At 45.0% G+C, this 16401-nt stretch overlaps 5 protein-coding genes across 5 annotated transcripts; 3 read left to right on the forward strand and 2 right to left on the reverse strand.

Moving 5' to 3' along the window:
• Positions 1–5371: 5371 nt before the first annotated feature.
• Positions 5372–6952, forward strand: AOL_s00054g226 (uncharacterized protein; the record flags this gene model as incomplete). The annotated part of the gene is made up of 5 exons (XM_011121542.1): positions 5372–5498; positions 5586–5797; positions 5862–6104; positions 6181–6477; positions 6539–6952. The coding sequence occupies 5 exons, from the start codon at positions 5372–5374 to the stop codon at positions 6950–6952; spliced, it is 1293 nt and encodes a 430-aa protein (XP_011119844.1).
• A 757-nt stretch (positions 6953–7709) lies between these two features.
• Positions 7710–8827, reverse strand: AOL_s00054g227 (uncharacterized protein; the record flags this gene model as incomplete). The annotated part of the gene is made up of 2 exons (XM_011121543.1): positions 7710–8036; positions 8105–8827. 2 exons carry the CDS (start codon positions 8825–8827, stop codon positions 7710–7712), a joined length of 1050 nt encoding a protein of 349 aa, XP_011119845.1.
• A 544-nt stretch (positions 8828–9371) lies between these two features.
• AOL_s00054g228 (uncharacterized protein) lies at positions 9372–10662 on the reverse strand (the record flags this gene model as incomplete). Its single annotated transcript, XM_011121544.1, has 2 exons — positions 9372–9789; positions 9857–10662. 2 exons carry the CDS (start codon positions 10660–10662, stop codon positions 9372–9374), a joined length of 1224 nt encoding a protein of 407 aa, XP_011119846.1.
• A 508-nt stretch (positions 10663–11170) lies between these two features.
• AOL_s00054g229 (uncharacterized protein) lies at positions 11171–13887 on the forward strand (the record flags this gene model as incomplete). Its single annotated transcript, XM_011121545.1, has 2 exons — positions 11171–12410; positions 12485–13887. 2 exons carry the CDS (start codon positions 11171–11173, stop codon positions 13885–13887), a joined length of 2643 nt encoding a protein of 880 aa, XP_011119847.1.
• Positions 13888–14348: 461 nt separating this feature from the next.
• AOL_s00054g230 (uncharacterized protein) lies at positions 14349–15914 on the forward strand (the record flags this gene model as incomplete). Its single annotated transcript, XM_011121546.1, has 1 exon — positions 14349–15914. One exon carries the CDS (start codon positions 14349–14351, stop codon positions 15912–15914), a length of 1566 nt encoding a protein of 521 aa, XP_011119848.1.
• Positions 15915–16401: the final 487 nt, after the last annotated feature.

The raw sequence follows: 16401 nt of genomic DNA on the forward strand, positions 1-16401 counted from the left end.
CGTTGTCAGAACACGTGATAGCATTCAGGCTCTGGCCTTTAGCGCCAACATTAAAAGGTTTGACACAAGCATAAGTCGAGTATCCCATCGATGTCAAGATTTCGTGATGTTGTCGCTGTCAAATTTTAGATCGTACCTTGCAGATTTAGAAACACAGAATTATCTTTGAATGTTTCATATGTTGCGTGTTCGTCCAAATATAGTTGACGTCGATGGTTGTATTTGGGAGCCGACTTTTCTCTGTCTAAGCTAGGTCCGGTCCTCCGAAATACGTCTGTATGACCAGTGATATTTTGGAGAAAGAGTTTGTTGGGATAACTGGACGGGGATAACCTGCTCGATGATCGAAATGAAAAAAACAAAACAAGAAATGCTAGAACCCCAAAGTTGGTACTCCCGGGTATTGGAAATTATATCGTCGGGAAAGATTTCCTACGCTGAAAACCGAAAACGAAATTCTCAAGTCACCCCGGAACTAACATATTTTAACAATGGGGCGTTTTATCAAGGTCAATCTGTTCTTTGGGACTACTTTGAAGAGATTTTCCAACAGGACGGCAAAAGTCCAACTGCACAACATTCGCGACCCTCGCTACCATCTCCTTGACGTTGGATACCTCAAACAATATGAGATTCGGGTAACCTTGTAGACATGTGGTCGTATGCATGGCTTTCGGTGTAGGATTAGGTGAAAAATCGATTTTATTTTATTTTATTTCATTTTTTTACTTGAAATTTGGATGTCGACACCCCACCAGTCAATGTGCGGGAGTATCCCAGAAGATTTTTGATAAAACTGTCGACCCAGGAATTCCTGTGAGCTTAATGCAATGCCACCACGTAAAAAATAAAAATAAATCGACGACAGGAATATCAGTGCCCGCATCTCATCTTAGATAAAAAATACCACTGCACATGATTCGATGGGCACTGAGCCTCTGAGGCGTGAGATGCTCATGTTTCAGGTTGGCCCGAGACCGTGGTTCGAATGTTCATGATATGCACTTAAGCGCTGAATTCATGAAAACATCGTTTCACACCACACACTCCAACACGATGCATATGCCCGTCGGAATAGGCATGACTAAACCACGATTTGCCTTGACAGCAGCCCATACCGCAGCAGTATTCGCATTATCCATGCTTTATAATTTAGAGAGAGAAAAAAAATCTTTCGTATGAGTACTAACTGCGCGGGGGCGGGGTGCTCGTTTTTCAGTACCTTGCATGGCGTGCCCCAGAATCAGTACTATCAATTGGTCATCTCATGTCTCCGCATTGTGATATAACATTGCTGACGGTCCATTGTCTTAGAATTACAAGGTACCCCGAAGAAATAAAGTCACTATCATCAAATTAGGCCTTAGGATTGACAGGTATGGCGATATTGGCAGATTAGGAGCAGGGCCTGTTCCCAGGGTATTATTTGCAATCTCAGACTTGATCCCGTTATCTTTGACACATTTCTAAGAGAAGCGCGGTGGCGACTCTCGGGCGGATCCCGTACATCGCCTCGCCCCACCCAGTCCGAGATTTCAGACTAGTTTCGCAATTATTTAACGAGCGAGCTTGCTCCGAGCTCACCTGCTAGTGAGCTGCAGCGCATCTTTCAAATTCTGATTATGTGGCAAAGTGGGACCCGGATCACAGGCGCAGCATTTTTCCATGCACTCGTGCCGCACTTATGATGGGATATAATCCGGAATCACTTCGTGGGAATTCCAAGGTAGTCTACATGGAGCCTTGAAATGCCTCGAAACGGTCTACGGTTACCGTTCGACGTCTACGGTCGAATTAGGCAGTAGATAGACAACGGGAAGTCAATGCAGGAAGGTGGCGACTTTTTCTTCTGTTATACCTGTTGTCCTAGTCATGTGCACTTCGATGGTAGCGAGCTGTCAGGGAGGCCAACCTTCGATGTTAAATTATATTTGACATTGCAACAGAGCCGGGGGCTAACAACTGCTAAGAGACGGCATGTGGTTTCGACATCGCGAACAATTGCAACATTTGTTGGCCCAACCTATATCATACTGGATCTAGCGGCGGAAATCGCACAAATATGACGGCAAAGTTTCGGACGACCTAGCTAGGTATAGTTTACAGATTCGACTATATCTTTGCCATGTGTTTTGATAACATGTATCATATAGGGGCTAGGGTTACATAAGATATCCAATCTCGATACTAGTATGCTAGGAGGAGGAGAGAAAGATCGAAAATCGGGCCTTTTTGTGTTAATTAATTTTATGACCTGCGAGATTTTTATCTATTCCTGCACCCTTCCTTTGTCCCAGGAACTCAATTTACAATTAATTGTTATTATTCAGCCACATAAACAAGCATAATTGTAGGCGTTTTCCCAACGTTATGTTTCGTAGATGCATCTGAGTAGTACCTTCTCCTGACAAAATTGACAGATATTTGATAAACCTACAGGAGGCAAAGACTTTTTTCTCGAGAAGGATGAAGCTTAGAGCTCTCTGCTGAAGAGCGACATACCCCGTGAAACTTTGCCTCTCCCTAAAGCAACGGTTGTGCAGCTAGCTGTAAATTGCGCATAGTGAGCAAAATTTTTTGACTGTGAGGGTAGACATGCCGATATCGAGTCCCGTCATGACTCAAAGTGTCCTCTGCGGGGTATTCTGTGAACATGGCATATAATCAATTCAAGAACAAAATTATCTTAATTGGGTGGTCGTAGCGTGGGTAAATAGCTTGTTGGAGAGCCAAATGGTTGGCTCCATTTCACACTCCATTCAATTTGTAAAATCGGATCGCGGTCTTTACGTTTCTAGACTTCGAACTCTTAATCATCAGGCATGAGAAACGGTTCGCCCAGTGGTGTGTGTTCCTGATGCATCGATTTCAATATTTTGTTTCTCAAATTACCCCGCATCACTACCACATCAGTACCAACTCTCTCGCAACTACTTGCAGCTAGGAGCGCTTGAATAATTTAGTCTTGTGGTGTGCATGGCTATGTGGGGTGGCGGCATCTCCGATAAATCTAGTTTTTGGGAGGACAAGCTTGCGCTAGGAGCCGCATGCACATATACGCCAAATTAATTATGCCTTCAATGCGGGTGTGTGTGCGGTGTTACGATATTTGGCTGAGAAACTACCAACCCAACTGCATATAGCAAGCGCACAGACCCATCTACGTCCTCGTTTTTTTTTTTACTCATCGATGCCTACATACAAGATCGCAATTTGTAAAGTCTATAACGTTTAGATAACCTTTTTTTTTGACCGGATGTTAAACGATGGGATCTGACGCCATCGAATAAATGCTCCATGCTCTCCGATCGGTGTAAAATGCTTGGCTTTTTCATAAATCGTCTGCCGTTTTTGAAGCATAAAATGCGCCCCTTACGGCATATGTTGTTGCATGTTATGTCCGGTACACACCATCTAAATCTGCAATTCAACACAGCCACGTGAGCTCGTGAGCCAATTAGAAGAAAAAAAGTCACCTCCAAGCTACAGATGTGCCTAACAAACCTACCGATGATCGGGATATATTTTTAAAAGAACTATCTAATCTGTTGGTTCTCCGGAGCATTGCAAAAAGTTGCACCTGACATTTAAAGGTCTATATATCGTAGACGCTTATCCAACCGTCGATATCATACGTCTCGTTATCGGCGCAGTTATCGGCGCAGTTATCGATACTGTTATCAGTAGGACACCCTCTTTGGCGACTTTTACGAAGTACTTGATATCATACCATTTGGATTACATTACTGTTATGATCCCATTAGGAGGACAAAGCGTCGAAAGCATAGATATCTAGATCTTCGAATGTGAGAAGTTATTCTTGGTATCATAACTATAACATTACCTTTCAGCGCTACCGCCGGGTGCATCTGATCAAAAGTTATATGCCGGATTTGTATATACGGGTAAATAATTATACTAAGTACCAAACAGTCTGAAGACCGAGATCGAGAGATCGAATTGATGCAATTCATTAATCCAGGGAATTTAGTTCCGGCCAGTGTGTATCATATTTCAGGCTCCTTGTTGTCGTTGAACGAGCTCCGCCGCGATCTTGTTTCGTCAATTTGTCATTTTCACACATCCTCATAGAAACTGAGAGCTCACAAGTTATGAATATGAATCTAACTCTGGCAAACTTGAAATCTGTCAAAGTTTGAAATTCGATGTGATATTTCGATGTGATATGGGGATGGGGGCTAACTCTAGCTCGATGTTCCGATTGACTTCGAGACCTGTGTTGTTATGGTTTGGAATATGTGTTGACAACGTTGTATTTCCTGTTAAGGTCAGCCCGAAGTTAGCAGTTGAATGGATGTGTGTAACACGAGCATCAAGACGTATATTCTGCCCCTCAAGACTAAGCTAAGATTCCTCATAGACTGGTACACTAGTCCACTCTTGCGATGTTGAAGTTTCATGTATAAGATACTGATGTTGATGATTATCGAATTCGAATATTCCATCCAAAGTCTTGGAGCCAGTTGGAGCTTTGATCATACGACCAGCCAGATGCCGCCTATCCCCGAAATGATTCAGGTCGGCTTGGCTAAAGCGATCAACCAATCGGACGGCCGTTCCGAGGCCGGTTTTATGCCGCGACCACCAAGCCAGCGAACGAGATGCTTGTTTGGCTTGTCCACGCTCGAGTGACGTACCCCACGTTCTCAATCCGCGACAAAGGCAGCACGAAACGTGAAGAGCTTGCAGGGAATAAGAGGCGAATTGCTCAATGCAATCGCGATGGCGGGTTTCGAACGTTTTTTTGGGGGGCGGGATATTTAGCGTTTTCGCCAGTTTCTGCCCGTTTTCTGTCCTTTCTCTCGAATTCCTCATATCCAGCGTGTACATTACATTCTCGAACTTTGGACGGTCGTTTCTCGCATTTTGAATGCTTTGCAATTTCAGTCGTTTTCGATGTCGACAATATCCCAGGCTTAAGACATTCGTTGCTGCTAGATCATATTCTTTCAAGTCTCTTTGATCAATTTATATTAATATTCGACTTGTCACCGTTCGTTTGTTCAGGCTGCTTTGGAAGGCTTCTGGTGCCCCTAATTGTCCAACATTCCATATAACAACACGTCTACAGCGACTTGGTAATAATTCAATCATCTCAACGGCTTCAAGTTAACGCCTAGTGTCGGTCGCCATTGTTCTCTCTTGATCTTGATTAAGAGAAGAGAAGAGAGATATATATATAAACTTGCTGGATCTGGAAACACCAGCCGATTTTACTCAACTCTGTATCGCGGTCTAGCCTGCAAGTCGACAAGTCCTGCTAGCTATATACAGCCAGCGTAACTAACCTGACTCAACTTCGCCTCGCGTGTCATCTGGCGATATCGATATCGCAACCTTTTCAGCTATAATGAAGGCAATTGGTCTCCCAATCCTTGCTGCCAGTCTTCTGGCGACAAGCTCACTCGCTCTCGAACCAATTACTATAAAAGGTTCCAAATTCTTCCATGCGGATGGTTCTCAATACTTCATGAAAGGTAATTCTGTTATCCAGCTATTTCGATTAAGGATATTTATTTCCGTGAAGGCAAAAGGTGTACTGATACTTTGTCATATATGGATAGGAATTGCGTACCAACGTTCTCCATTTGATCCACTTCTTGACAAGAAGCAATGTCAGTTGGATGCCGACCTCATGAAACAGCTTGGTGCGAATGCAATTCGTGTCTACCACGTCGATCCGGATGGGAACCACGATGACTGTATGAAGATATTCGAGGATATTGGTGTTTATGCCTTTATCGACCTTGACACTTTCCATACCTATATCGAGCAGGTTAGAACACTACTACCCATATTAGCCGAATGTCGGAGCAAGACGCTGACAAGATACGAAATAGGATGGACCTCCACACTGGAACGAAACCCAGTTGACCGAATACACCAAAGTTTTGGATAATCTCGCTGGTTATTCAAACCTTGGAGGTGTCTTCGTTGGTAACGAGATCATCACCAGGTCTAATGGATCTTTTGCTGCCCCGTATATCAAAGCCGCTGTGCGAGATATCAAAGCGTACATGGAAGAAAAGAAGTTCGCTCGAAAAATTCCGACTGGGTATTCAGCAGCAGATATCGCTGAGTTGGTAGGTTCTACTCACTATATAAAGCATTGGTTGGAGAAAGTTTCATGAATGTCGTTAACGAAGGCTCTAAATACAGCGTCCCAATCTCCAAAACTACCTTGCTTGTGGAGATGACTCGTCCGTCAACGTCGACTTCTTCGGCCTTAATGCCTATGAATGGTGTGGTGAAGCTACTGACTACCATGTCTCCGGCTATGACATGCTCAATAAGAACGCTACCGACTATCCCGTACCCATTTTCTTCTCTGAGACCGGCTGCAATGTTCCGACACCAAGAGATTTCAAGGATCAATTCGCAATCTTTGGTCCCGAAATGCGAGACGTTTGGTCCGGTGCGATAATCTACGAATGGATTCAAGAAGACAATAACTACGTTAGTATATATCCGGCTTAAACCATCCTAACGAATGAACCATCTAACTAAATTCAATTAGGGCCTCGTCGACTATGGTCGAGCAGACCCCAAGACAGCGATCGGCGGTGATACTTGGGCTCGCGGTGGAAAACCCACCCCTCTCCCAGACTTCACCGTTCTAAAATCCGTCTGGTCCTCTGTTACCCCATCCGGAATCTCAAAGGACAAATACACTTCTACTAACGGTCCAATATCTTGTCCTGCATCCACATCCGGTATCTGGAACGTCGACCCTACCTCTGCATTGCCGACATTGGGACAAACAGCTGTCTTCGCCGAAGCCTCTGGGGACCCGGTAGAGAGGGACAGTACCGCGACCACTAGTACCGGAGCTCCTGCGGAGACTTCGAGGCCCAATTCCGCGGGTAAAGTGGTGGTTGTCTTGAATAGTTGCTTTATGGCCGCAGTTCTTGCTGTGGCTGTATTGCTCTGATTCACTAGATAACGTCTAAGGATTTATTTGACGTGCGGCCTGATACATGAAATTTTAATAACTTATTTGTTGTTTTTCTCATTTTAATTATATTTTTCTTTCTTTTATTAAAGAAGAAGGGACTATTCAAGCAGGATTGCTATTGTGGGTCTCGCCCTTCTCTGGTTTCTACAACCATGCGAACTTTGCTTTTTCGACCTGAGGTCCTTATACATACGCCTTTTTTTATGTTTATCATCACGTTTCATAATTTTTTTGGCCCTTGGGAGTTTTCGTCTGTTGGTACATACTTTGGTGATAGAAACATACATTGGTTGCATCATATATCTCTATGAATTCCTGAATAGTCCTCGCCCTCTTATTAGCTGGCATGGAGTTAACACCACTATAGATAGCAAGTGCTTCTACTTTCTTACGAGTCAATTGTGCAGATATTACACCGAAGCTATGATGGCTAAATTTGGAGCATCTTCGGATGGTATCTTGATATTAATACAGCTTCGAAGTTTCTTTTTTGAAATATTCCATTCGGCTGGAAAATATACAATGGTTTCAGATTGGAATTTATCTTTGTTTCTTTTGTACAAAATGCCAAATGAACATTTATAATATATGCCACTAATACTCCATTACCCAGTATAAAATAAAAAGGAAACCTATTAATTAAACCAAAAAAGGTCAAAGAGTGGAGTTTTCGATTAATATCACTCGAAAGCCACGGTTACCCAACATCAAGAGCTAGATGACTTTTCCTAGCCTATTTCCTCCTGTTACCGCCACCCTGTAATATATAAACCATCCTTATAAAGATGTTGATGAAGTCCAATTCGAGTGAGATGGCTTCGTTGACTGTATCCCTCTTCTTCAAGCCGGCTTCGGACATTCGGCTATGGTACAAGACCTTTTGGATATCATACAGTGTGATACCGCCAAAAACTGCGAGACCACCATAGAGCCAAAGGTTCTCGGTGAAGGCTAGGGTACGGGCGGCAGTAGCGGGAATAACGAGCGGTGCAAAGCCAGAGAGGGCGACGACAGTGAGACCGGCAAGAAGAGGGCCACCGAGGTAAAGGTATTGGTCAGTCTGTAAGGTCGTTCCGTTAGCATCCTGTACACAAGCCGATAAAATTATTGAGGTTAGAGAAAATATACCTTTGCTGTAGCACCGACATATGAAATAGCACCCATCATTCCGACAGTGTACAATCCAGCTCTAGCGAGAATAGCTGGGTTAAAGAACAATAGAGGGCTTAAAACAGCTGCCTGAGAGACATTGAAAGCCGACCATAGAGCATGTTTGGCCACGTAGTTCTCTGGTGGACACGCGTACGTCGCCATCATAGTTCCGATACCACCAACTAACGATATACCGGCAAACACCCATGGGTTCATTGCCATCAATCGATAACTCCATCCCACATTGTGAAGGCCTTTCGCCACAACACCGATCATTCCGACACCAAGGCCAGTGTACATGAATGTCTCATGGAGATATTCCCGTTGGTAAGCTGGAATAGGTCCTTCACGGGTTTCTCGGTTGAAGATGAAGTTGATGGCAAATGCCGTACCACCAAAGACGGCGACAGCATAGAGACCTTTGTATAGAGCCGACTGGTTCGGACGGGCCACCGCGGGTTCAGTGGCGAATGAAGAATTGCGAGCTTGTTGGAAACGGGAGAACGGATTCGACGATTTGGAGAACTTCGAGAAAGTTGTCAGAACGGACTGACGAGATGCAGTAGGTCGGGAGCTGGAGAATGCAGCGGTGAATGTCCGCGGTTTGAGAATGGTGGCGGTCTGTTTTTTCGCGATAGATGTGAAGGCGACAGCTGGCCTGGCAGCGCAGCCGACGAGAGGACGTCGTAGAGACATCATAATGAGGTTATTTGGTGCTGTTCTGTATGATCAATGAAGTGTAATGTTGAAACTGGTGGAGTTGTTCGGGATGACGATGGAAGGTTTAAGAATGGCGACGGAGTTGGATGGACTGGATGGTGGGGTGGAAGACGATTATGTCACCGCCCACAACACAAAGCAGACATCGAATGTTGTAGAAAGAAGCCACTCACCGGACTTAAACATTCTCAACTCCGGCTTCACATGCGCAATGCATGCTAGCTGGTTACGAGACTGCATGCTAGCCTCCAATTATGACTTAACTTGTATTGGAACGCAATCCAAACGATGACAGAACCGGAACAGAAGAACGACCCCGGAATCGAACGAACGAATGAAAGGAATGTTCGTGAAATGAAATATCATCCCGAACAAGAAAATGGCTTAGTCATTGCACTGCACTGACAGCACTGGAAAATGTGCACCTACATACCCGAGAGTCAAAATCCAACAACGGTCCAGGGCCAGCCCATGGCACGCAGCGCTTGGGCAGGATACACACTACTAAGGCTTCCAAAACTAGCTATGGCGGACCTTCGATCGGATGCTTCCACTGCTGCCAGGAAATCCATGCTTGAAAGCCGCCTAGCCCCAATGTCACAAGTCCAAAAATGAGTGCAATGATAACGGCAATAATCGTCGCAATATTGGCGTGTCCGGCACCCTTGCGTTTGGCCCAGCGGGATATTAGCCCTCGAGGGGTTGGATTTTCCAATTCGTCATATATGTCGGCGAGTCTAGCGCCGAAGTAGAGATACCGAGTGTTAGTTTCATGCGGTTCTCGTATGGCAGATGCCTCAAATCGAAGGCAGTCTTCGTCGAATCCCTTCTCGATAACAAGCCTTTGGAGTAAAGTGACGGCCGATGGATCAGAAAGTGGGAATATAATTTTTTGGATTGAGTCGAGAGCTTCAAGAGCAAGCTGGCGAGGTAGTGCGCCTCTATGTTGATAATATTAATGAACCTTTCGCACCGTATTCACGGGTTTAGGAGGTAAGATATACTAACAAACGAAGGCTTCCCTCTACACCCATTGGCCCTTCCATGCATCTTGTGATTCTGAGGTTCTCTTTCAGGAAAGCCGTGTGGTGAAATATCTCTATCACACCAGTCTTCCTATTAAGTTTAAGATGATTGCTGAGGTCTTCCGTAGGTGAAAACGACAACCCTCCTTTCCGAATGAGTTTACTTCCAGTAATACTACTTTTCATCTCCCAGAATGAAGCGGAAGCGTCTTCACCAAATCCAGGATGGTCTATCATTGGAAATAAACCCTCAAGAAAAGCATGGAAAGGGGTATCCTTTAGCCAGTTAGGCGATACCAAGTCTCCGTTATCATGTTCTGCATTCTGATTAAGCCAATGGGTGGAATATACCATTGTAAGAGCTTTGACAGCTAATCCGATAACATGCTCTTGCTCGGATTCTATTCCCATATTATTGGCGTTCCCAAAAACCTGTTTCGCAAGTGCACCTCGAGTAATATTTGGGGTTTCCTTTAAAACCCTGATAAGATGGAATATCTCTTCGTGAGAGCTAACGACAGCGTCCATTCTATGATTTTCGAGATCATGGCTATATGAGCAAACGAGCTCTTTATAATGTCCGAAGTATCTTTCCAGAGAAGGCATTCGATTGCCAGGACATGTCACGAGGGTGCAGATTCCGGTATATCTACAGCCGTCGCAGAAGCTCCATCCCCACAAAACGTTGTAAAGCCCATTACGGTTTTCATCCGCCCTTTTTGCTAAAGAGGATGTCGATGGAGTATGAAGAGCCTGGAGAGATATCACAGCGATAGATATCCCCGTCATAGCCGAAAACTGTAATAGAAAAGAAAAGTATCTTGATGCGGATCGGTGCGGTGGTTCACTCTCATGGTTACAAGATAAGCTTATAAAAGTTGCTCTAGTACTAGTGTAATATATTCCAATCACTTTAAAACTACTATAATTGGCCTGCGGATGTAGGATTCGATGCACGATGTACCCATGCTCATGCAAGGTTTGAGGCGGAGTTTCGTCAACAACACGGCACGAATTAGCTATGTCGCTTAGATGCCTGGGGCGCCCTCGATCAATCAATTCTATCAGCCTCGGATCATGCTGGTGAACCAGATGGTCTGGCCTGACGTTACAGGGCTGGGTATAGGTTTAACTGTTCGGAGTCAGCTGTTGTTTATTTTCCGATCTTACATGATAACGAATTTCGAGGCACATCAACCTTCTCGGACTAACGTTGAGTCGACAGCTTGCAGTATGATTGCCTGAATTCCGAAACTTTAAGCACAAGATCGATTTGATACATATTCGATGAATCAGGATGGACCCGGAGCAAGAGTCGTGCAAGGGAGACACCGAAGAGTTACCGATAGAGCCAGTGGCTTCGCAGAGCGAACTCGATTCCGGCTACTTCTCGCGAGACAGGGCGATAACTTTAGAAATACCCTCGCAGGATCGACTAATTAACATCAATGACCCAGTTTCTCGAGCCCCAAAAACGTTCTCTGGAAAAAGTTTCTTCGCCAAGTCGAAGCAACCCGAGTTATTATTATTCCGCGATGCCCATATTCCGGATGAATTCTATTCTCGGTTCCAGGATCTTGTTCAACTATACGACCGTCCCTTGAAGAGCAAACTTAAGCCAAAGTTTATGTCTTGGAAAGTTAAGGTATTCGGAGAGAATGAAAACACAAAGCGGCCATATATTGTTATCCTGTGCGACGCGGCATCGACGAAGAAACTTGCAAAGTTTTTCTCAAAAAAGGAAATCAAACAACAATGTGAGGGTACAGAAGGGTTACCTCCATTACCTGTTTTAGTCATCACATCAGAGCCTAGAAAGGTTGACGCTGATAGCGATATACCCAGTGTTTTTGGCAGAGAGGATGTTCTGCCAGAAAGCTCTTCAAGTTGTGGTGAGAGCATAAAGATCGTTCATGGAGGGAAGGCAAAGATGGCGACCCTAGGGGGTATTGTGAAGGTTACCATTGGCGGAGAAGTAAAGCTCTATGGTATTACAGCGGGCCACATTCTTGACGAGGACCAAGTCGATGACGATGCATCTATTGGGGATCTTTCAGAATCATCTGAGCCTGATACCGAGTCTGAGGACGAAAGCTCTAGCGAAATGGATTCGATATTCACAACTGCATCATCGCCCGAAATACATGTACCAACGGAAGATGGGGGGTGTAACTTTGGATGGACAAAAATTGGACAAGTCATGAAGCCAATGGCCGCTACTCAAACCTCGGAAGATCGCAATCTAGATTGGTGTCTTGTTGAATTGGCTGATGAGGCTAAAAAGAGAATGAATATTGTTAAAATACTATTGGATCAAGATGGAATAGGCTCCGACGAATATTCGGTGTCTAACAGAATAGACACAGTATATCTTCGGGAATTAGGAGATGTCGTCGACAAACCAGTTTTATATCAACCAGGAACTGAGCCAGGGTATCTCAGAGGCACCATAAACACTATGCCTGCGTTCATGCATCAATCGCCGTCTAATAAGATGGCGAGGGTGTATAACATGACCTGGAACTCAGAATGGGATCGTGAGTCAATCGCAACATTATTGATTGAAAGAACTTTCTATCCGCTTCGGTCATTTTGCTAACTTAGCTTTCAGAGGTTTCCGCAGGGGATTGTGGCTCGTGGGTGGTGGACCTGAATGTTGGTTCATTTGGACGTGGAAATCACTCTCTTTATGGCCACATAGTCGCTGTTGACATCTTCGACGAAGCTTACGTAGTCCCGTTTGAGGATACAATGGAGCAATTAGCGAAGTACCTCGGGGCTGAAGCTGTTGGGCTACCCTTATGTGAGGATTTTATGAGTACCTCATCCGTGAGCCACAAGACACTCGACGGCAAACTCGCCACAGAGCCATCTAGTACAATCCTTCGCGAAATATTTGGCTATCAAAACGATAATGACTCCCCGCGCGATTCATTTCATGGAAGAGGAATACTCCGGAGTGATACCCGTATAGATACACTCGAGCCTTCAACAAAGTCCAAGCCACTCAGCGAATTCGAGTCTGCACTTCTAGGAAGTAAACTTGAATTCGGTTTCCATTCTAAAACAGCCCTTTGGAGAGGCTTTGGTACCTGGCGAGGCCCACCAGATTCACCCAGGCTGTTATCGGATGCCAAGGGAACTCCTCTCTTACCTTATGACTTTGATTACAATGTCAAACTCCATGAATATTGCCAGAATCACGGTTTGCAACCTCCAATCTATGGGGAAAATGAGATGGTCATCCCGAACAATCTGGGTTTGCGTTCTAAGTCTATAGTAGCCATAGGGGGCATACTCTATGGCGCATCGTTATGGAAGGAAATGCATCCCACTGCACTAGATGCAGACCAACTTGCTAGCCGTGAAGCACTTCGGAACTTGATCATTCATCATCGGCGAACTTTGGATATAAAGCCAGGGGATACAAAGCCCAAGCTCGAAAAGCCTACCACCCTTGTAAGCGAAGAGGTTCTGAATCAATTCCGGCAGAAGCAGCTTGAGCTGCTACTGCCCAAGATTCTGGGAAGTCAGGCGGTGACGCAACCATCAGCTAGTAACGCAACACTGGTGCCCGCGGCCAATATAAACCCAACAATAGGACCTAAGGAAAGAAATCATGAATTCAGCATGTTTCAAGAGCAAGATACACCTGCTGCTGTTCGGCTCAAGGAATGGTTTGTCGCCGCTAGGAAAAGACACCCCGCAGAAACCATCGACGCCCTCCTAAACAAGCAATGCGACCTTGAAGACGAAATGAACGACGCTAAATATGCGCAAGAGTCGATACAAAAAGAGATCCAAAAAGTTGAGGAAGTCTTCCTAGAGACTTCGATCGAAAGACAACTAGTGTTGACTGAGAGAAGACGTCTGGTACGGGAAATAGAATTTCTAAGCAGAAGGCTTGCGGCGACACTCCTGAAAATACATAAAGAGCGTGTGTATCTAAAGACCAACGGCATGTCCCGGGCCGCGATGTTCAGAGAACCTCTAAATGGACAATTGCACCTATAGCGCATGCGCACATACGGGGTGGTACTTTAGCATAAGATTTATAAAGTATTGAATATATCCCTAAGCCTTAGCTACATATTGTATCGAAGTAATATTCAAATATAACAATATGAGCCAGTCGATTTAGAATATTAATCTTCGATAATTAAAGAAAAACCTGGGCTCCCGTTGGATTTTATTAGCCCGTCCCGGTAGAGTCCCCTGGGTTTGATGTTGTTGTGGAAACCGGATTTTAGGCTGGTGCCATGCCCAGCCCGAATTGAGCCCCTTGAATTGGGCTCCCTGGTCCCTGCCTGCATGCACCTGTCGTGGAACCATGGCTCCGGCTGCTTTATCTCTATCGTTATCATATCGATACCGCCGCCGGGTCCAGGTCTGCAGTACGTGCACATACAGTGCAGCTCTGTGTATCTTATTCATCGATCGTCTTACATACGTCCTAAGCGGATACATATAGAAAAATGCGTACCTCGGACATACATCACATTCCCACGGCTGTGCTCCCTGTAGGGACTCAAGCGGCATTATCTGCTAGTCAAGCCCCAACGTTAGAAATGCGCGTTATCGCGTTGGAAACCAAACTTCGTCACCATAAGCCAGAGCACCCATGCGATTGTAAATACGAACTTTCACTACTCGAAGAGAAATTGGGAGGCCTTGATGAACACCCTTGGGAACTTCGAATTTTAGAAGTTGAACGAAAACAACGACGCGATGCGAAGGATGTCTCCAGGCTATGGAAGGAACTACGCGAATGTCAGGATCGGACGGAGACCGTCATTGCGGAGCATCGTTGGGCCTCCAAGCAAAAGGAAGGGACCAATCGAGTAGTCAAATCCTCGAATGCTTTATATCTGGTGGAACAGACAATCGAAAGGCTACGAGAATTTGAAAGATTTCAAGAGGAACTTGCGGCCTGCTTAGTGGTTTTAAAAAAGCGTTGTGACGAAATGGAAGGCGATATCCGACGCGTACAGCCCTGGATGATTAACGAAATGGTGGAGAAGCAAGAGGATGTTGCAGACAAGATCGTTCGATTGGATGGCAATGCAAAGACATTGCAAAGTCGAGTGGGCGAATTGATGACATTGAAGGGGATTGTTTCTAAAATATCCGACATAATACCCGACGATGTCAGTTCCAAAGTTAAAGAGGGAAAAAACACACCAATGGAGAAACTGAATTTAGAGCCCACGAAGGATGATTTTTTGTTGGAGACAAAACCTGAAACCCAAGCATCAAGGGCAGCAGGAAATCAAATACCCTATTCTGGCAACAATTCTGAACGGAGTATATGGGTGCCGCCTACATCGGTGGAGCCAACTCATACTCCATACATACACGGCATTCCGATGGTTCTAGAACAACCGGAAGGATGGGGGGATGTTCGGGCAGAGATATGCCGGGAGTTAGAAGAGAGTCAAAAGGCTTATTTTTCTTCACAGCCAGAGCCCCTAGAAACGAAAGAAAAACCCGAGGCTCCGGACGGTGAGATTGTTGGGATATCTGTAGCTGAGGCTCTGCAGGAAGACTCACCGAGCGATCCAGATATCTTGAAAAGGAAGAGGAGACGAAGAAGAAAGCGATCAAAGAGTGCAAGTCCAGCCTTCGCTGTCATGAACGAAGAAAGTAAGCCAGAAATAAAAATTGAGGGTGAGCAGTCGGACAAAAAGATTAATATCGAGCATGAGACATCAGCCGCCAGAGAATATCTCCACCCCTTGGACTCATATCAATCTACCGCTTTTGCCCCTGCCACTATGAACTGTGGCTATGCAATTGAGGATATCGATCCGGAAACGAGAGTGCCTACACTTTTTAAAAAACAATTTTCTGCTAGGAAGACGCGACCATCATTGCGAAAATCAAAATCGAGAAACATCGTCAAGAGCAAGGACAAGCTGAAACATATTCACATGAGCGAACTTTTTAAGCAGGGCAAAGGATTCAGCAGTGGAAGGAGTGCTGGCAAAACTGTACTGGATAGTGGAGCGATATCTGGCATCGAAGCTATAGTGCTGCGATAAAAATTCGTGCGAGATAATATATTATCATTTGGGTTTCAGTAGTGTTTCGAGGGGTTGGGAATAATTCAATTACTAGTTTTTAGCATTCCATATCTTGTATTTTAGATACCCTGTACCGACTCTCCGCATATTAGCGTTCTTTTTAGCCCTTAGACCTAGCGCACGCATCAATACATCCATCAATTTTTGGACGATAATGACACCATTCCAGGAGAAGCCCAGCGTTGTTCTTGTGGTATTTCGAAAACTCGCCCAAACAGGCAAGGTCCAAGCCAAGATGTTGCCGAACCCCGTAACACAGGATTCGGGCCACCAACGACGCGTCCAATCTTGATTTGATTTCATCAACGCGAGGATACACGAAGAAGGGGATCATGATAACATTCCTTCTCTTGTCCCCTTCTCTTTCCTTCACTATTTATCAGCGACCTTTCGAGTACTATCCCCCCTGATATCGCGGTTAACTTCCAATCACTCGTTCGCATTT

The sequence above is a fragment of the Orbilia oligospora genome, assembly GCF_000225545.1.
Source record: "Orbilia oligospora ATCC 24927 unplaced genomic scaffold scaffold00054, whole genome shotgun sequence".
Lineage (NCBI taxonomy): Eukaryota > Fungi > Ascomycota > Orbiliomycetes > Orbiliales > Orbiliaceae > Orbilia > Orbilia oligospora.